Here is a 21,298-nt window from a genome sequence, read left to right on the forward strand (position 1 = left end):
TCAAGACCCCATGACATTATTGTTCTAATATCAAGGGGCCTGCTGGCTTAGTTCCCATTCTCCTGGATCCAGCCGGTTTCTGCTGAGAGAGTCTACATGAACATTTTTTTTTCTGCACTAAAAGAGGCTGACAACTGGGGCAGGTTCCTCTCTACCATCTAAGTATCCAGTCACTCCTTCACAAGCCTGGGCCTGTGAGTGCTCCCTTACTTGTTCATGTATGACTCTGCAGTGGTACTGACAGAGGGGACTCCAACTGCCTTTTTCTTTTTTCTTGGTATAAAGACCTAAAGTGCTAACGTGATGGCTCTCATCGCTAATTAGTTTGTCAGTCAGACAGCTTCTTCTTCCAACCAGCTGCCTTGGTCCAGATGCCCCTGGCAATAAGCTCCCAACTCGATTATACTGGTATCTCTGGTTAGAACTATCCAGTTGGGTGGTTCTAGGTCCACCCTTTTATGAGGTTGGAGGGCTCCAGTCACCAGTCCACATTCTCCTCTGCCACCCGTGAGATCGGCAAAGATCATAAACCTGAGAAGCTGGAGACCAGCGGGCTAGCTGTGACTACTGCATCAGGTGCATATAGGCCCTGGCCTAGAGAACTACATCTGTAGAGGCTATCATTAGCCTTACTAGCTGGAGATAATCCAATAACTTGGGGCAACCTAGGGTGCGAAAAACCTGTACTTGCTTTATTATTTTGGTGACCTTCTTGGATGTCAAGTGACACATCTGTCCATCATATCTAGGATCATGCCTCAGAACTCTAGCAACTGAGAAGGTTCTTTGCATAGTTCAGCATCTATAGTCCAGTCTTTCTAGAACCTGCTGGTTCTCCTGGGCAGTGTTGTCTAAAGAACAAATTGTCCAAATAAGGATGTAAGGTCCTTGAGGCAGTTTCAAGCCTGATCAGTAAGGCCTGAAACTGAAAGTGATGGCCTAGGAATGCAAAAATGAAGACTTTGCAAAGAAGGTCTAATGATATATGGAGGCCTCTGTCAGATCCAATGATCCCAGATACACTTCTTTTCTTACTCCCGCCATAACCAAGCAGAGGGCCTCCATTCTGAAGTGGGGTCCCCTCAAGCACTTGTTGACCCCTTTTAAATCTAAGTCAGGATGCCATCCTTTGGAACTACTAAAGAGATTATGTTCCTTGCCTCTTTTCCTGGGAAGTACTTGGGCTATGGCATCCAAGTCCTGTAAACTTTCCAGGGTCATTCTCACTGCCTTGCTTTTGATTTGCGATGTGCAGGAGGAAATCATAAAGGCATTTGGTACTGGAAGATGTGTGCCCCCTTAAAATTATATCCAGGACCTAGTGGTCTGTAGTAGTCTGGGACCGTTCTGCATAATACCATGAAACTACCAATATCACCTGAGGGATGCGATGGACATTATTGTGGAAGGCAACCACTTCTTGCAGCTACAGGTAGGTCTCATGGTCCCTTGAAAGGACTGGGATTTACTCCAAACCATATCTGAGGCTGCAAGCCTCAATGTTTACCTTTGTGTTTGTAGTACTTGAAATGCTGCCATCTATGCGCTCGCGTGCTCAACCGGCTTCTATCCTGCAGGACTCTAGGGTTTGGATTCACCCAAATCCTTTACTAATTTTTCTAAATCCTTTCCACATAGTAGCCCCCCTGTAAAAGGAAGTTTACAGAAGTATGACTTGGACACAGAGTCCCCTGCCCAATTACAGAGCCAGAAGAGTCTCCTGGTTACAACCCCAGAGGCGACCAACTTAGTTGATAGCCTAATCAGGTCATACAGAAAGGCCACTGCTGATTCCAGAGCTGCAGTTTCTTCTCTCAGGTAACTGCTGAATCCTGCATATGGCCACCCGAGCTAGGTAGCCTCCACAAATCAGGGCCCAAATTGCCATGGTCCCCATGGAGAAGGCCTATTTCAGGATCACTTCAATCTTCCTGTCCTGAGGACCTTTAGGGCTGTCCCTCCTATGGGCTATCGCTGATACCAGCATGTCAACCTCTGAATGCCCCAATAGTTTGTTTTGTTCCTCCATAATGAGAGGGTATAATTTTCCTTTCATTCTCTGAGCACCCCCCCCCCCCCGCTCCAGTGGATAATCCCACTCCACGAGCACCATCTCTCTTAGAGCTTCATGTATGGGGAATATTCTTAAAAGCTTTCTTATCCCTTGAATGACAGGATTACTTTCCACCAGGTCTTCTGCTTTGGTGCCTAAGACCTTAAAGGCTACTTGCACACCAGTAACGAGGGCTGAAAACTCCTCTTTTTGAAACAGCCTCATTATTGAGGAATTCTCCCCTATGACAAACACTGCCCCGCCTCCTGAGAGCTTGGGGCATGCTAAGCTGTGTTTCATCCATTGACCAGAACTCCACCCTGGAGTGCAGCATATCTGTAAAAGCAGGAGATGTTTTGGGTATAAGCATGGCCTACAAACATTTAGGGGCCATGCACGTTCCATCAGCCCCTTGGTCTGGGGATTTAGAACCAGCAATGGAGCCAGGCTCCTGCACAGCACAGAAAACCTGGTGCATTACCAGTATGAACTCTGGAAAGAACCCCATGGGGTGGGCTACCATCAGGTCTCTTGTAGAATCTAGTCCAAGCCCTGACCTGGGTAAATTAATCTGCCTCCAGCCCTCTCCCCAGAACCTCCTTTTGCTAGGGAACTTACCAGACCTGAATGACCAGGAGGCAGCAGCTCCTCCTCCCCTGGAGTGATGGTAGCTGTCAGCAGTTGGACCCTCTTAACCCTTCCCCTACACAAAGAGCATACTCACTAAGCCTATCCAGAGAGGCCGGGTCCCTACTGCAAGCCAGGCAGAAGGAACAAGAGATACTGGGAATCTTTTTAGTGCCACATGATAAATACCTGTGGTCATGCAGCATTGTCTCTTTTTCTTTTTTTTTTTTAAGCAGCCCCCTGGCACTGGAATGGCTCTAGAGGCCTAAAAAAATTAAAACACAGCTTACTGCTCTCAATGCTGTGCTCCCTCTCCCGGATGCCCAGCCAAGCATCCACAGTACTCACCACGTCCACGGAATTGCTGCAGCTGGCCAGTTGTAGCAACATTGCCTGACTATTCCCCTGCCCCAATATCAGTGACTGCTCTCTCATGGTTTTTTTGTAGAAACTTTATTCTTCCCACACAAATCCCAGGAGGAGCAGAGGTAGAGCATTTAAGGCACTGGAGGGGGAGGTACAGAGAGAGGGAGAGAGCTTGATATCCCTTTAAAAATATTTTTGATAGGGTCAGGTCCTCTAGGACATTTTACATCCTAAGAAGTGGGAGTCCTCCTAGGAGGGATCCCCAGTCCCTAGAGAAAACAGGGATCTGCTCCTAGGTGCTTACTACCAGAAACCTCCTTAGGAGGCAGTGCTACTGGGAAAGGCAGCCTCAAGGAACTGCTGCCCCAGGAGCTTCAAAGGCTCTACCAACTGGAACTGCACCTTGACTCTGGAAGCAAGAATGAGGCCATGAAGGGGATGTACTCTCTGTCACCGGCAGCTGAGGAGCAGGGAAATCCCCAAGTGTAAGGGCTGGTCTAGCAGGAGGAAAAAGGAAACTTTGCTTTCAGGTGATAACATGCCCTGTATAAACATGCAGCCCGTGCCCCAACTTCTCCTGGTAACAGAGACTCACAGGGGGAGAACATGGGCCAGAATTAGACCCATACTCTCAGATTCTTCCCACACAGTGGGAAGAAAGTCACTCTTTCAGGGACCATAAAGGTTTTTCCCCACCTGAAGCTCTTCTGTAACTAGTCCAATAGGTAACAAAAACCACATGCCATACTATTGTTCAAAAAATAAAATCCTTTACTGGTTACTCGATTGCATCAAACAAAAATCCATTATAAGTACACTATAGCTTAGTGTACCAATCAGTACAGAAAAAGATCCAAAAAAATCAGTCTCAAGCAATAGCAAACACTGCACACCTTGGGTCCGATGTAATAAAGTGCACATGGCACTCCGGATGCAGCAAGGAGTTTAGCACACATAAAAAGGTGTGTGTAAAACTGTGCAAGATGATTAGTGCCTTCACTATATCAATAAGAGTAAGAACATAAGAATTGCTATATTGGGTCAGACTGAGGGTCCATCAAGCATATTATCCTGTTTCCAACAGTGGCCAATCCAGGTCACAAATACCTGGCAAAATCTCAAACAGTAAATTGATTCCATGCTGCTAACAGCCATGGATAAGTAGTGTCTTTTTCCAAGTCTATCTTGTTAATAACAGTTTATGGACTTCTCTTCCAAGAACTTGCCCAAACCGTTTTAAACCCAGGTACACTAACTGCCTTTACTATATCCTCTGGCAATGACCTCTATCATATCCCTCCTCAGATGTCTCTTCGCCAAGCTGAATAGTCCCATAAGGGAACTATTCCTTCCCCTTTATCATTTTGGTTGACATTTTCTATAGCTTTTCCAGTTCAGCAATATCTTTTTTGAGATGTGGCAACACAGAATTGCACATGGTACTCTAGGTGCAGTCTCACTATGTAGCGATAAAAAGGTTTTATGACATTCTCTGTTTTGTTCTCCATTACCTTCCTAATAATTCCTAACATTCTATTTGCTTTTTTGACTGCCACTGCACACTGAGCCGAGGATTTTAAACTATTGTCCACAATGACGCACAGATCCTTTTCCTGGGTTGCAACTCTTCATATGGAACCTCACATCATGTAACTACAGTGTGGGTTACTTTTCCCTACGTGCATCACTTTGCATTTATCCACATTAAATTTCATCTGCCATTGGCCTCACAATTTCTTTACAATCCACTTATTTCATTACTTAGAATAATTTTATATCATTTGCAAATCTGATCACCTTACTCATTCCCTTTTCCAGATCATTTATCGATAATTAAAAAACAGTGGTCCCGGTACAGATCCCTGAGGCACTCCAGTGTGTGCACAATCCGACCGAATTAATACATTTTGCCTATATGTTTATGCATTTGGACAAAAGCAAAGGAAACTCGGGGATAAAATGACGCACAGGAAAAACAACAAAATCCAGAAGCAAACAAGTCAAAAGTTCAGTTGCTTTGAACATTAGAGGCTGAAAAGGACTGCATACCCTTGAAGCTCTCAAAGGAACAAATTTTAGGAACAGAGTTTAGACCAGCCCATGTTTTTTAAATGTACAACAAATATATTATGGAACTCCCTCTTCTGTCTGGAATCAGTACTACAGATAATAAAATGCATCATGGAAAGAAGCAGAGAATCAAAAAAGGCAACACTGGGCTTAAAGATTCCCTTCTAACACCGGGTCACTTAGAACTCTGCAGAGCCCTCAAGAAAATTCTGGATGCTACACTGGATTCTAAAAAACAACTTCCAGGGGCCAGCGGAGGATCACTAGCGGTTATAACAATGGGACTGATGTAATAAACCCTGCGCTAAAACTGGAGTAACATTTTTAGCATGGGTTTTACTTAACACGTACATTCCGTGGGATGCAGTAAGCTAATGGGACGCAACCTAAGCAGGAGTTTAAAAAAGAAAAGCACACTAAATGACAAAGGGGCTGATGCAATAAATCTGTGCAGAAAATGGTGCTCGGTTTTGAGCTCTCGCTTTCCTAACGCGCCCCCAGCCACCTCTCCTGGGCCCGCGATCAAATATTTAAATGAGAGGTTGTGCTAAAAAGGAGGTGCTAGGGACCAATGTGTGCCCCTAGTGCCTCCTTAGCAGCGGGCGCCCAGGAGAGGTGGCTGTCAGCGGGTTAGGAAAAGGGACGCTCATTAATTGAGCATCCCTTTTCCTAACCTGACCACCAGCACACTTTTTTTTTTCTAAATATTCTGGACTTTTTGGTTCCTCTGACTTTTCTGTACACTTTCTGGGCTGCTCAGAAATTAACGCCTGCTCTGGGCAGGCGTTAATTCAAATATTCTTGAGACTGTGGGTTCCAGTGAATCAGCAGGGAGCACTGAAGAGTATGCATATGTGCCCTTGCCCATGGTATCACTTCTAGGGTTGCTGCCAGCAAGGCAAATACCTGCAGGTAAGACCATACAGTCAGGCGCAGAGTGGCCATTAATTGGGCTAGCAACTTCTGAAATCGAACTCTTGGCAGAAACACCTTGCCCTACTTTGTCGAAACAAACCCCGAAATATTCCAGTGACTGAGAAGGCTGAAAGCCGCTCTTGGTTGGGTTCACCACCCAGCCAAATTCCTGCAGCAGGGAAATCACCTTGTGAGTCACCAGGCAGCTCTCTTCTGGCAACCTGGCTCAGAGCAGTCAGTCATCCAAATACAGGATTCCAGCCCTTCATAATTCTGCCTCAACTACTACTATTACCTTGGAGAAGAGTCTGGGAGCAGTGGCCAAACCAAAAAAGGCAGCGCCCGAAACTGAAAATGGCGCCCCAGCACTAGAAACCGGAGAAAGAATTGATGTTCTGGTCGGATGGGAATGTTAAGGCACGCTTCTGGCAGATCCAGGGAGAACAGAAACTCCCCCGACTGCACAGCCAGTATCTCTGAGTGCAATGTTCCCATGCGGAAATGGTTCTCCCGCAGATGACGGTTGACACCTTTGAGATCCAGGATGGGACGAAAGGAGACCTCCATCTTTGGAACAAAATAAATAGAATATTGCCCCGTATTTCTTTTTTGAGACGCGGACACTGGGACCACAGTCCTCAGACTAAGAGCATTGAGAATGTACTCTCCACCGCCTGCTTCTTCTGCAGGGAGTGGCAGGGCGACTCCATGAATACGTCCCAAAGAACACTGGGAAACTCCAGCGCATATCCATCTCGCATCACTTCCAGGACCCACTGATCCAATGCGATTTCAATCCACTTCTGATAAGAGAGAGAGGCATCCCCCTATCTCCTGGGCCTGGGGGTGGGAGGCTCCACTACCCGAGCCTGTGCCTCTTCTGGGCTAAGGATGAAAGGACTACCAAAAGGCCAAGTCCTCTGAAAGGTTGCTCTTCTATAAGAGTCAAAAATACCTGGAACCTCTAGCACGACCCCTCATGTTAAAGGGGTGTTGCGTCTGCTTTTTATACTCTGACAAATGAACTGGAGATTCGCCCCACCTACTGGCCAGTTTCTCCAACTCACTCCCAAATAAAGGCGAGCCATTAAAGGCCAACTTGGTGAGGTTAGCCTTGGAGGTTGCATCGGCTGACCAATTTCTCAACCATAACTGGTGCCTGGCCGCTACTATCAAAGACCTCTAGCAGGGGTCTGGACCAAATTACAGCTCGAATCAGCCAAAAAGGCCGTGGCTGATTCCATAACTGCCCTGGAATTCACCCACAGTCGTCAACTTCTTGGGAGAGAAGCAAACAAGAGCAAGCCACGAGGGAACAATAAGAAGCGATCTGCAAGGACATTGTCACTACTTCAAATGACTGCTTGAGGACAGCCTCAATCTTTCTAGCATGAGCATCCTTCAAGGCCGCTCCTCCTTCCACAAGAATAGTGGTACACTTGGAGACTGCACACACAAGTGCATCTACCTTCGGAAATGTAAGCGCCCTCTTACCACTGGACCCAGAGGGTACAAGCTTTATGCAAGGACACCAAAACAGGATTTCTCTTCAGCTCAAGACATGGAATCTGTCCCAGGGATCACAAGAATGTCCAAGGTCTGGGAGATCAGAGCTGGCAGTTCATTTCTATGAAAGAACCATAGCATAGTTCTATATGGTTCTAAACCTGGAGGAATTTCACCATCCTCCAGAGAAGCAGGAATCGGCGTCATCATCTGTGCCATCCGGATCCCTATCAGGAGGATCCACTGTCGCTCTATGATCACTCCTGCACTCAAGAAAAGATCCAGACAAGGTTCCTACCTACTCCTTTAGGAGCAGTGGACTGGGCTGAGGACTGCACCTCAAAAAGCGATTGCAATCCTTAGAAAAAATCTACCCAGGAAAATGTAGAAGTATCCAAACCAGGAGACACTTGGGGCACAGTCACTGAACACTTCTGAGAAGTCAGTTAGGGGAGATCCAAGGTCAGGCGCTCCAACTAAGCCATTTTTACCCAGACCTACAGCTGGCTGAGAAGAACCATGTTTAGTGAAATCAGAAAAGGATAAAACTCCCTGAGCCTCCAAACAGCACTGGTACAAATTAGAGGGCATTCCTTGCTGAGATGCCCTAATATGACAAGCAGTGCAAAAGAAAAAGTGCTTAGGCTTCTCAGGAATAGGTGCCATTATGCCAGACAGCATGCTGAGCAGTGGCCGGAGGCATGCATCTAGCATTTTTTTTTAATTTTTATTTTTAAACATCCAAAAATTCTAGGCGTCGGACACCTTGGGCATCAAAACGCTAGGTGTCCCATACCTAGGTGCCCATAGAGTAAGCGGTGCTCAGAGGACAGGCTCACAAAAAAACACTTAACTTGGACACACAAGGAAGCATAAGCCTGGATGCACAAATCAACCCGACTAGGCATCCAGAAAACACTGGATGCACAACTAGACGCACAGCTGGACGCAAATGCCAAACTGACAATCATGTAAAGGGCAGCCTAAAAGCGGGCAAACAGCTGGTGAGGCCTACCTCGCAGCGCGCAACCAAGAAACCTCAAAGCGGGGCCTAGCCAATGGAGGCTGCTCAACCCAAACTGCCCACAACCCTCAATCTCCCACGGAGTGGGATGAACTCTGGAACGGCACTATCTCTGCAACAATTTTTTTTTTCTTTTTAATTAAAAACACTTACTGGAGCTAAGCCTTGCTTGGCTGGGCACAGAGACAGTCTCCGGCTATGGGGGAAGAGGGAATTTGCAGTCACCACCACGCTCAGCTTCCTGCACCTGCTGCCTTTCAGCTGCTTAAGCAGCTAAGTCCATGCCAGCTAAAAAACTAACTGCCGGACCAAGGCACACCTCTGAGGGACCACAGAAAGCACCTCAGGAATTCTCAACTGGGCAGGGACCTTAAGGTATCACCGCAGGAGAGTGGGGCAAATTATTTTTCTCCTTTTTTCAAATCGAAGCAATCCCCAGTGGGGAGATGCATGACCACCATCTGCTGGAGATGGAGAAAATGGGAAGGCTGATGTCACTAGAGGGGGTTGTATACTGTGACGTCAGTTTACTCCGTCTCCATCTGCTGGTAGGGGAGCATAAACCCACTTGTTTTGAATATATCTGACCGGACACTAAGAAACAGCCAATAGCACTTATCACATGCAAATGCATGTTGATGAGGCTATTAGCTTTGTGGGGGGTTGGGTGCGCGTTTTGGAGAATAAGGGGGTTGTGGACGCACATCCAAAACCCACGTCGAACCAAGGGTTAAACAGTTCGCTCTGAGCGCACTCTATTGCATCGGCCCCAAAATGCACTAAAATGAGAATTAACCTGAAAAATCCGCACTAATACTAAAAGTGCTATAAAATAGGAGTAAGGAGGTAGATACTTAAAGTTGGAAGGTATGTGACCAAAATGACCATGCATGCAAGACTGGCACTGGGTATCCTGACTTGGGGCAAGGCATTCCAAGTGAAAACAAAGAGTATGCTCTCTAGGAAAAGCACTTACAGCAAGAATAGTATACACTTTGGTGCTCTGCAACCCTAAAGGCTGTAGTTGCCCATTCCAGAGAGCTTACCCTTTGATTTGATTAGGCATGTCTTGCCCAAATGGCCTTGCATGCAAGACTGTGCCCAAGTTGGGTTGCCCAATGCCAGTCTTACATGCAAGGAAATTTTGGTCACAGCTCTTCCAACTTCAAGTACTTACTTCCTTATTCCTACGTTTTATTAATTCCTTAGCCTGAGGTGGAATAAACATTAACTCACTTTTCCGGTAGCATGTTGTTGTTTGTATCACACTGAGCACAGCAACAGAATAACTCTGGCCACCAGAAATGTGAGTTTACTCCACTTCAGACCAAAAATAAGTTACATTTCCAGTGTTAGCTCTCTGAGGCTTGCACCTTTAGCTGAACAAAACATAAGCTCTCTGGGAATGGCACCTTCCACTGAATAATATGCACGTTAGTGGTGTGCATCCCAAGTTTGGCACATTTAGCTGTAGGTGCCCTCACCAGAGAGCTTACACATTGTTCAGCTGTAGGTTCAAGCGCCAAAGGACTTACGTTGGAAATTTAAGTCCTTCCTGGTTCTGAAGTGGAGCACCACACTGGGCACAACAAAAAACATTGGCAACCAGAAGTGTGAGTTTACTCCATCTCAGACCCAGAAGTTAAATTCCAATGTAAGCTCTCTGAGGAAGATATCAGTCACAGGTTTTCTTAGCAGGGGCTTTTCTGTGCTAAAATCCATATTACATACTTGAGTAAGGTTCGTGGAGAAAAACACATGCTAAAACATGAGTGAAAACCAGCAGTAGGCTCAGCGTGGCTTATGACACAGACCCCAATATTCGCCTTTCTTACTATTCATCTCGTCCCACAGTTCTCCCTGCCCAAGTCTCTGGCTCTCTCTATTCCCCTTTCGCAGTTCTTCCCAGGTCGCTGGCGCTTTCCCCGTCAGCCTTCTCTTCTCCGTAGTCTATCCCCTCCCATCGCAACTCTTCCTCCAAATCTCCATCTCTCCCTATTCAGGTTTCTCTCTTACTCTTTCCATTCTTTCCTGAGCCTCTCTCCCAGCTTATCCTCCTCGCTCTTCCTGTTTCTATCTTTCACGCCTGCAATCCCCGCCATTTCTCCCTCCACCTTTGCTCCCCCTTCCCCCTTCCCAGACAACACTCACCCAACCGTTGGCTTTGGGGCTGAAGCTGTACAGGGCAACCTGGCCAGTGACATCCACAATGCGGCTAATATATGGATCGTGCTGCTGCAGCGCCGCCAGGCTCATACAGGTCCCAGCCGCGCTCCTCCGCTCCATTTTCGCACAGAATCTTGGGACTGGACCGAGCGGAAGTGCAACACCATCAGAACGCCCCCGGGCACACGACGGCACGATTTTCGGTTCCTATCACCCTCGAATCACCTTTAATTCCGCTTGAGCCAGCGACGGAAGCCGTGTAATGGGCCAGGCAGGGTGAGCTCGGGGCTCGCAGCTCGCCTGTGTCGGGGGGGCACTTTAGCAACTTGGGTGCATGCACTGCCTTTAGCTGAGTGGAAAAAGCTCAAGCTAGGTGGAGGCAGACGTTTGTCTAGTTCGAGCTTTGTGGCCGCTTCCGCAACTGTACAAACTAGTTTTGAATGGAAACAGAACTGCAATCACGAGGTACTGGGATGTAAGTTTCAAAATCAGGACTAGTCACAGATATCCATGCAGAAATCGGGTCACGGGCAGCAGAGCTATCTTTATTGTAATTGCACTGTCTTGTTACCAAGCCTCCATGACGACAAGTTGTGGAAAGCTCTATAATTTTGTTACTCGCTAAGTTCGGGGATATTTGTAAAAAAAAAAACAAAAACCATTTCTCAGGACAAAAACAGCAGCATAGCATAATCGACCTCCGATAGATAGAAAAGGAAGTGCTGTCACAGATTAACCCCTTGAGATTCTGAAGTTTTCATTTGTATCAAGGGATAGCAAATCTTTTACGTTTGCTCCAGCGCCGCGGCCAACCACTGGGTGTTCAGATATAGTACAAAATAGACACAGACCAATGGTGTCAGAGCAACCACATTATCCAGTTCCAGGCGGGAGACTATTGGGTCAGTCCTGAGTTTGCACTTGTGATATTTGTAGTCCTGATTCTGTAACCGTCTCTTTTTAGTCAGTAAGGAGGTCCAGACAACTGATCCGTAAAGATAGACTTTTATTGCCAGCAAGATGCAGCTAAGACAAAGGCTTAGTACAACTGCATGCCCCTCCCCTCCAGGAGCAGACTCTTATGCACTTTACAGTTCTTATCTTTTACACATGCGTTCTAAGCATTGCTGAGCAAGCATATTCCGGCTGAAGGGGCTACTGACCCCCTCCCTAGACACCCTGGAACTTTCGTGAAACTTCTCCCATGTTCTGCAGGAGAGGCTGCTGGGACTTGCAGTTCTGGAAAGGAATTTGCGAGTCTGCAGTAATACAGCCCTTCACATAATACATCCATTGTTCTAATCTAGGTTACAGCAGTGAAAGCTTATCAGAGAATAAGAACAGCGAAGCCAAAAAATGAAAATGTGCAATGTGCTGACAGAGAGTTTCTCAATGTCCTAATTACAGCTGTATTGCAGACTGTAAGTAAACCCGTCATGAAGCAGGGAATTCTGGTACATGAAGTCCTTTGTCAGGTTGAAGCGTTCAGACCCCTTCATTCCCCCCTTTGATACTTATCATTATTTATGAAAAGTATCACACCATCACAACGCAACTGTGGAGCTGAAAGAAACAGAAACAAGAAAAATTAGCAATTTGAGTTCTCAGGGGGCCCTAATTTCCCAAACAGTCCGATGGTTTCTTCACGGGTTTGAGACGGATGGGCCCTAATGGCTCCACCCCCCTTTGTAGCCCGAACTTGTCATGTATGGGAAGATGGCCCAGGATAAAACATGAGGATGGTTAGACAGGTTCTATAGGCTCAGAGGAATACATGTACAGTGACAGAAGCTGCGTGGCTGTTTTGCGTTCAGCAATGTCCTTCATCACCCGACGAAGGCGGTTTGAGCAAGAAAGGAATAATTCAGGGTCCTAAAAAACAAAACAGAATTAAACTGGCTGGGATAACAAACAAGCTCTTAAATCCACCGATCATGGAAAACCAACCACGGAATCCATTGGTCCAGTCCCAAGCACTATTCCACTGCTGGACAGGGACGTGTGCCATCTTGACCATGCGATCAGTGATGTCTTGGATAACCTTGTTTTGGTCATCTACCTGTAAACAACAATTGGAGAGGTTAAATGTTCCACAAACCCTCCTTCCTGGGCCAGAGGGTAATCTAAAACCAATCTATTCTGGTACACTGCAGTCATAATTTTGGTATTTTGTTTTGCCCAGAGTTTAAGAGCGAAAGCAGTCGTTGGTGATGAGCTCCAGGACTGCCTGAAGCCTGATGATTCGATGCAATTAATACTGCTTGGAAGGGTTCCCGAGTTGCCCCTTTTTGCTGCTTCATCTGCTCTCTGATTTTCTTGACAATAGGGTTTGATTTCCTGGTGTGTGCTTTGCAATGCATTACAGCCACCTTGCGAGGAAGCCAAACTGCGTCTAGTAATTCACGTACTTCTGATGCATTGTTCAATTGTTTTCCCTCTATAATGCTCCATGCACTTGAATTGTAAGGAAGGCATATTTAGAGTCTGTATAGATATTTACAGTTTGTCCTTCTGCCAACTGCAGAGCTCGAGTAAGGGCAATTAGTTCAGCTTTTTGTGCAGACGTTCCTGGGGGAAGAGGTTGAGCCTCAACGATTTCATCTTCGGATACAACAGCATATCCAGCAGAACGTATCTCATGAATGATTTGGCTGCTCCCATCAGTTAATAAAGTCCAAGCTCCTTGCCAGGGTTGATCCCTCAGGTCTGGTCTACTGGAATGTATTGTAGTCATGACTTCTTCACAATCATGGGCAACTGGTTCAGGTGCCGGCATAAGAGTGGCCGGGTTCAAGTTTTTGCTGTCTTGTATTTGAATTTCAGGTGTTTCACACAGTAAGGCTTAATACTTGACGAGATGTGAATTAGTCATCCATTTTGGTCCATGGGTCTCTAGCAGTCCTTGAATGGTGTGGGGAGTTGTTACATTCAGAGTTTGACCAAAAGTTAATTTGACTGCTTCTGGAATTAGTAAGCATGCAGCCGCAATGCTTCGAAGACAACCTGGCCATCCTTTTGCAACATTGTCCATTCCTTTTGACAGATATGCAACAGGTCGTTCCTATGATTCTAGAGTTTGAGTCAATACCCCAATGGCCATTCCTTTCTTTTCATCGACGAATAGATGAAATGGTTTCATCACATCTGGCAATCCTAAGGCAGGTGGTTCAATTAAGGCTTCTTTTAGTTGACGTAAGCTTGCCAGCTCGTTTCCTTCCCATTGGAAGGGTTGAGATTCTGCTTCTTTACCCCGCAGCTTGTCGTATAGGGGTTGGGCCATAACAGCATAGTTAGCAATCCACAGCCTACAGTATCCTGCAGCTCCAAGGAATGCCCGGAGCTCTTTCTTGCAAGTGGGTACAGGTTGATCTCTTATAGAACTGGTGCGAGAAATCCCCAGACATCGGGTTCCTCCACGTATTTGGAAGCCTAAATACTCTACTTCCAATTCACAGATTTGCGCTTTCTTTTTACTTGCACGATACCCTTTTGAGTACAACATCTTTAGCAGCTGAAGAGTGGATACCGCACATTCGAGGTACGTCTCTCGAAACAACAGAAGGTCATCCACGTATTGTATGACTGGCCCATACTTTACTTGATACATCTTTAAATCTTTTGCCAGTTGCTCACCGAACAGCGTAGGTGAGTGCCTAAACCCTTTAGGCAACCGAGTCCATGTGTACTGCTGCTTTACTCCAGTATCTGCATCTTCCCATGTGAAAGCAAAAATCTTTTGACATTCCTCCGCCACCGGGACGGAGAAGAAGGCATCTTTGAGATCAATGACACTGTACCACTTTGATGCAGGAGAGACTTGAGCCAAGATTGAATACGGATTTGGGACGAGGGCTACTAGATCTGCTACTTGACTATTCACTTTTCTTAAGTCTTGTACTGGTCGATAGTCATTAGATCCAGGCTTCTTTACTGGCAACAAAGGGGTGTTCCAAGCAGATCGGATTCGCCGAAGAATGCCCAAATCATACAGTCTTTGCAGGTGTATCTGGATTCCTTGTCTGGCCATATATGGAATGGGGTATTGAGGTTGATTAATCACCTGTGCATTCTGTTTCATCTCTATCCATATGGGGGTAGCGTCGATAGCTATTCCTCCCGGGTTCTGTTCGAACCATACTTGGGGTAAACTATCCATCAGTTGTCTTCGTTTTTGTTGAGGGGGGTGTTGTTTTCATATCGATGTTCGATGGTTCGTTCGACTATGGGAAGATGTAGTCTCCATTCTTCTTGGAGGGGACAGATGAGTATCACTGGATGGTCCCCGAAGGAGGCTTTAACTTCCCCTGTTGGTTGAAATCTCAATGTGGTCTGAGGCTTACACAGCAGGTTCCATCCGATAAGGGATACCATGGTCCCGCCTACTTGTATAGTTCATTCTTTCTGCAGAGGGGCAGTGAGTACCTGACCTGAGGCACCCACTATAGAAACAGTCTCTTTCGTCGGGGGGGCCGATTGGTGCAGTCATGACAGATCGTTGGCCTCTGAGTCCAACAGGCCCCTGATTTTTGTTGTGTTACCTCGTGGATCTCCACCAGAGGGTCAGTGGGGATTCTTCCCTCCCGGTCTCTTCAGGCTGTATGCTCCTTGTCGCCTCCTCCGCCATCTGCCAGTGGGGGTTGTCCGATCTCCTTCCTCCTCGGCCCCTTTGTCTCGGTGCAGGTCCATTTTTGTCGTTAGTATTCACTGCAGGGCTCCCGTATTTCTTTTGCCATTCTTCACAGTCTCTCTTCCAATGGCCTTCATTTTTGCAGTACGCACACTGATTCTTTCCCAAAGGGGGGTCTTGTTCCCCCTCCTCTTCGCGGTCTGCCATTGTCTTGGCTCCTTCCCGTCCGCGTGTCCTCGAGAGCGGCGGCTAACAGTCACTTTCTCCTTCATGTCTCTACTTGCTTCTCTCTTTTCTCTTCCACTTCTCTATTTCCACATACTTGGTCTGCTATAGCTTTTAACTGGCTGAGGCTCATGCCCTCAAAGCCTTCGGCCTTCTGCAGCTTCTTTCGGATGTCGGGTCTCTATTATTAAGTTCCTGGTTGCAGGGACGGGCCCTTTTCTTCTCTTCCTGATCCCTGTTCCCATACATCTCAAAATACGATGAGTCATTAGTGAGAAGTTCCAACACTGCTTGTAGTCGGATAATACGATTTAACATATAGATTGGAGTTCTATATCCATAAGAACCATCTTCAGCCCAAGTGGCAGGGCCAGAAGCTGCAAAACATTGCTTCCTTCACACTTGTAAGTTTGGCATTGGGTTAATTCAATAAAGTCAACCTGGATCTGCAGGCAAGGATCCAGGGGGGGGGCGCTTTAGGTGTGTAGGAGTGATGATCAAACCCTTGGAAGCCTTGTATCAATTACATTGCAAACACTAAGAACATATGGTAATAGCCAGAGCCCAGCCCCCACCAGTGGTCAAAGAACATAATTGCAATATATATATATATATATATATGTGTGTGTGTGTGTGTGGGCCACTACTTTATCATTTTGGCCGACTCATATTTGCTCTTGTTCCTAATCTTGCATAGTGGCCCCTTCTCTTGCCCACAACTTCCAATAATCCTTATCTTGCGCCTGCCACTGAATCAAAATTTTTAATATTAAGTCTTTGTTTTCTCCGGGTTTTTTTTTTTTTTTTTTTTTTTTACAAACGGCATCCTGTAATTCTCACAGTCAGCGCTGCACATGCTTGGCTGTCTTATCTTGCCAGTTCCTTAAAACAGGGAGTAGCTCTGCATATTTAACTACTGCTAGCCAAAGAAGCAACAAGAAAAACTTTAACAAAGAACCCATTCTTAATCATTTCTCTAAATTTCCCAGAGACAGCTTCAAAATAAACTGCGTCAGCAAAAGAGAGTTCATACTTTATCATGCGTTCCAATGTAACTTTTAAATAACAGATAATATATAGGAGACAAGTAAGAACAATAATTAACATGGTATTAGAGAATAGAAAGATAAGCATAGGGAGGACACTGGGATAGAAGATATGAGAAAACTAAAACTTCTGATTAGCAATGCCAGCATTGAAACGCACAGCCATATTGAATGCCTACGCACTACGTACTGACACGCAGTGGGACGCACCACCATTCCACTTTGTACTGTAACAATTAATTTGCTGCTATAAAATGTCTTAAAAATAGCCTGCATCATAAGGCACTAAATGATTTGTAAGGGACCCTTGGTTCTGGTATTTCTTTGCAAGTAGCAATCCTTTGTCAGATTACAGACAGTTTTAGCAAGGACCTTGGAGAATAAATTTAATCAGCAGAAACTTGGAGCTACAATCTTCCTTTCTTTTAATTAACATACCACAATTCTATCTTTATTCACATACGCACACCATCAACTAACTTTCAATAATGTTCTGTTAAAACAAACGAAACAATTTTTCTTTCTCTTTGTCTTCATTCACCCAGGCTAGCCCAATGTCCCCTTTTTTTTTTTTTTTTTTTCTTCTCTCTCTGGCTCGATCCCCTCCTCTCTCCTGTAATTATCTCTGCCGTTAACCCTTAACTGCCATCAAGTTCTAAACTTCAACACCAGTAAATGCATTCTCCAGTAATCAAATCAGTATTTTAACTTAACACTGTAAATTAATTTGTTGTATAGTAGTCTTGTGCAGCATCTGTAACCCAAAATCTCTTCTTATTAGGGTTTAAAACAATTAAAAACAAAAAATCCCTGGTACATGTGCTTGCAATTCACAGATAGCAGTTACATACATTACAATCCTTAATTAATAATGGGGACTTCCAGTTCCCCATTTTGTGCACCTGAGCCACCATTACGAGGGCGGCTCCCTCCACTAACTTCTTTGCCCACGACGGAGGATTCTCAATAACTGCAATCCAAGCAGTTATGTACGGTTAATCCTCAGGGCAAACCCGGATTCCCTTCTTCACTATTTTCTGGACCCTCGTGGCCGTTTGGAAATCGAAAGTTCCTACCGGAGGCCAATTTACACACAAACTGGGCCACCTATGGGTGCATCGTTGAATCATTCCGGGTTTAGTACATTTATGTCTATCGAACACTTCCCTATAGTGTTCCGTCATGACTTTTAATGGAGTAGAACCGCCCCCTCCCATTAGGATAGAATCACAGACAAAGGAGGGAAGGGAAGACGGATAGGTAAGGGGTCCGTATCCGTCAGACACAAAAGGGTCACTTTCACACAACAAGAAACCTATTCCCACTATCGTATGCGTTACTTCTTTTTCCTCTTTTTATGCGCGTGGCTTTCGGAATGCAATTCCTACCAAACCACCGCTTGGGGTGTGATCAAAGCCCCCTCGGTCCCCTCACGGATGGACCGGTTATTTGCTACTCTTTTAGCTATTCTTCACTTTTCCCATCATTCCCATAATACTCGCCTGCAGGGTTCTTCCGAACGTCATGAAAGCCTTCTTCCCAGATCACCAGCCCAAAGGTCTCAGAGGATCTCCGTGGAATGACCCCCTCGGATACCTGATCACTGAACTCAGCGGTGGCCACTCACCAGGCAAGTCTGGGGGATCACTCCGCCACAAAATCCCCTGGACCAACTGGGGGGCTAAAATAGCGTCCCCGGTACCTCCTGGCTGAGGCTCGCCAAATGTAACCGTCTCTTTTTAGTCAGTAAGGAGGTCCAGACAACTGATCCGTAAAGATAGACTTTTATTGCCAGCAAGATGCAGCTAAGACAAAGGCTTAGTACAACTGCATGCCCCTCCCCTCCAGGAGCAGACTCTTATGCACTTTACAGTTCTTATCTTTTACACATGCGTTCTAAGCATTGCTGAGCAAGCATATTCCGGCTGAAGGGGCTACTGACCCCCTCCCTAGACACCCTGGAACTTTCGTGAAACTTCTCCCATGTTCTGCAGGAGAGGCTGCTGGGACTTGCAGTTCTGGAAAGGAATTTGCGAGTCTGCAGTAATACAGCCCTTCACATAATACATCCATTGTTCTAATCTAGGTTACAGCAGTGAAAGCTTATCAGAGAATAAGAACAGCGAAGCCAAAAAATGAAAATGTGCAATGTGCTGACAGAGAGTTTCTCAATGTCCTAATTACAGCTGTATTGCAGACTGTAAGTAAACCCGTCATGAAGCAGGGAATTCTGGTACATGAAGTCCTTTGTCAGGTTGAAGCGTTCAGACCCCTTCAATTCTACCTATTATGATCCATAATGTAAGAAGATGGGGCTTATCTGAAAAGCAGGACTGGCCTAACCGGGTAACTTGGCAGCTCTAAATTATATTACATTGTATACAGTGCTCTGATTATCGTTATAGTCTATTTTATTATCTGTTTAATAACCTTTCAAACAGCAAACCAATTTAGTGAACAGTGCTATATATAATACGTCAGTCAGGAGAATGTGTAGATTCTCATTAAATTATTTTCATAATTTTTTGTCCTACTTATTATCACTTCTTCTGCCGACTGACCCACTGTCGCTCATTGGCTAGGAAAGGAGCTGGAAGTTTGAGACTGAACCCTTCATAGCTGACCCTTAATAGATTGCTTTGGTTGTGGCAGCCACAGGGCAGTTGTTAGACAAAACGAAACCCTGGGCAAGGGTTGCTTTCAGCACCCCACTTCCTTTTTGGTCTTGTGTGCTCATAAACTTGCACACTGAATCTAAAGGACAGCTTGGTGCCCCTCCCCAAACATCAGAGTGGTCATCCTTCTTGCCCCCATCCCTTGCAACAGCTCTCAGCCACCCCCTTCCCTCGCTTCCTCTGTTTATAGAGCTGAAGAGCATTACCTCCACATCAAGCCCAAATGTTGCTGACCCCATCAGACAGGAAACTTGACCATTGGTCTCCTGATCTATGATGGGCATTTCTGCAGCTGGGCCACAGGATCGGTTTTCATTACATTCTTTTAATTTCTTTTGAAAACACAAATAGTGAAATCGGGATACTCACTCCATAGAGAAAATTACAAGTATTTTGCACTAAGGCTTACTTAAAGTGGAAACAAGATGGAGACCTTTCTTACATTTTATAGACTGTATAGACATAAAATAATTATGATTATTGATATGCAAGATCAGTAATAGTATTTGAACTAGATGCCTAAAATAAAGTGGATAAAATACAGACTTGACTGAATAAAATAAAAAGACGAAGACATTTACATTTATTTTATTTATTTCAAAATTGTTTTTCTTTGTGGTGGACTGGTTTGAAACTGGTTGAGTGATAGCCAACAGAGGGAAATGGTAACTGGATTCACTTACGGGCCGATTCAGTAAAGTCCGCGGGAGAGCGGGCGAACGCCCACTCTCCCGGCGCGCACACAGGCCACTCGCCTGTGCACGCGATTCATTATTTAAATTAGGCCCGGCGGTAGAAACAGGCAAAAGGAGGCGCTAGGGACACTAGGGCATCCCTAGCGCCTCCTTTTGGCCCAGAGCGGCGGCTGTCAGCAGATTTGACAGCTGACGCTCAATTTTGCCGGCTTCGGTTCTTGAGCCCGCTGACAGCCACGGACTCGGAAACCAGACGCCGGCAAAATTGAGCGTCTGGTTTTCGACCCGACAGCCGCGGGCCGACTTCTAATTTTTTTTTTTTTTACCCTTTACACTTTTTTTTACCCGTGAGGGTGCACAGAAAAGCAGTTTTAATGCTTTTCTGTGCACTTTCCTGGCACCCGAAGAAATTAGCGCCTACCTTTGGGTAGGCGCTAATTTCTGAAAGCAAAATGTGCGGCTTGGCTGCACATTTTGTTTTCTGAATCGCACGGGAATTCCTAATAGGGCCATCAACATGCATTTGCATGTTGAGGGCGCTATTAGGTTCTGCGGGTTGGACGCGCGTTTTCAGCCCCTTACTGAATAAGGGGTAAGGGAAAACGCGCGTGTTAGAGAGTGAAAAAGGGTGATTAGTGGAGTGCCTCAGGGTTTGATTCTGGGACTAATTCTAAACAATATTGGAGGGGTTAGAAGGAAAAATTTGTCTTTTTTACAAGTGACACTAAGATCTACTAAAGAATGGAAAACTTAGGAGGTAGATAGAATGAGAAATGATTTAAGAAGTCTCAGAGAAGTGGTTGACTGCATGACAGTTAAGATTCAGTTGAAATAAAGTGTCTTATAGGGTGCAGAAATCTGAAGGAGCAGTACATGATGGGGTGAATCATTGATGTGCATTGACCAGTAGAGCCATCTTGGGTGATGTCTAATGATCTCAAGGTGGATAGATAATTTGGATAAAATGTTGGCCAGAGCCTGTAGAAAAAGGAGGAAATAATACCTCTGTACAGGACATGGGTGAGACCTCACCTACAATATTTTGTCATTCAGGAGGCCATACCTTGGGAGTGGAAATGATAAAAAAAAAAAAAAAAGGTTACCAATATGTTGCACGGTCTACACCACACATCCCCATGCTTCTGATAAGGGGAGCCACATTGAACATTTCAAATCATCAAGAGGGCTGGAGGAGACCCCCTGTTGGGGAGTTTGCTCAGCAGAGGTGTAGAGGAGCCCTTTTAGCAATTTATAATGCTAGGAAAGGGGCAGAGGTAAGGGGAAGATATTGGGGAATGGGGAG

General features: G+C 45.6%; 1 protein-coding gene across 2 annotated transcripts in view; it reads right to left on the minus strand.

The window, feature by feature from the left end:
* DCP1A (decapping mRNA 1A) overlaps positions 1-11,119 on the minus strand; it is a 163,672-nt gene extending 152,553 nt beyond the window's left edge. For both annotated transcript variants that reach the window (XM_029600874.1, XM_029600873.1), the window contains exon 1: positions 10,713-11,119. In XM_029600874.1, the coding sequence (XP_029456734.1) occupies positions 10,713-10,847 (135 nt within the window). In that variant the 5' untranslated portion in view covers positions 10,848-11,119. The remainder of the gene's footprint in view (positions 1-10,712) is intronic.
* Between the last annotated feature and the right edge of the window lie 10,179 nt (positions 11,120-21,298).

Source organism: Rhinatrema bivittatum, chromosome 4 (genome assembly GCF_901001135.1).
Source record: "Rhinatrema bivittatum chromosome 4, aRhiBiv1.1, whole genome shotgun sequence".
Taxonomy (NCBI): Eukaryota; Metazoa; Chordata; class Amphibia; order Gymnophiona; family Rhinatrematidae; genus Rhinatrema; species Rhinatrema bivittatum.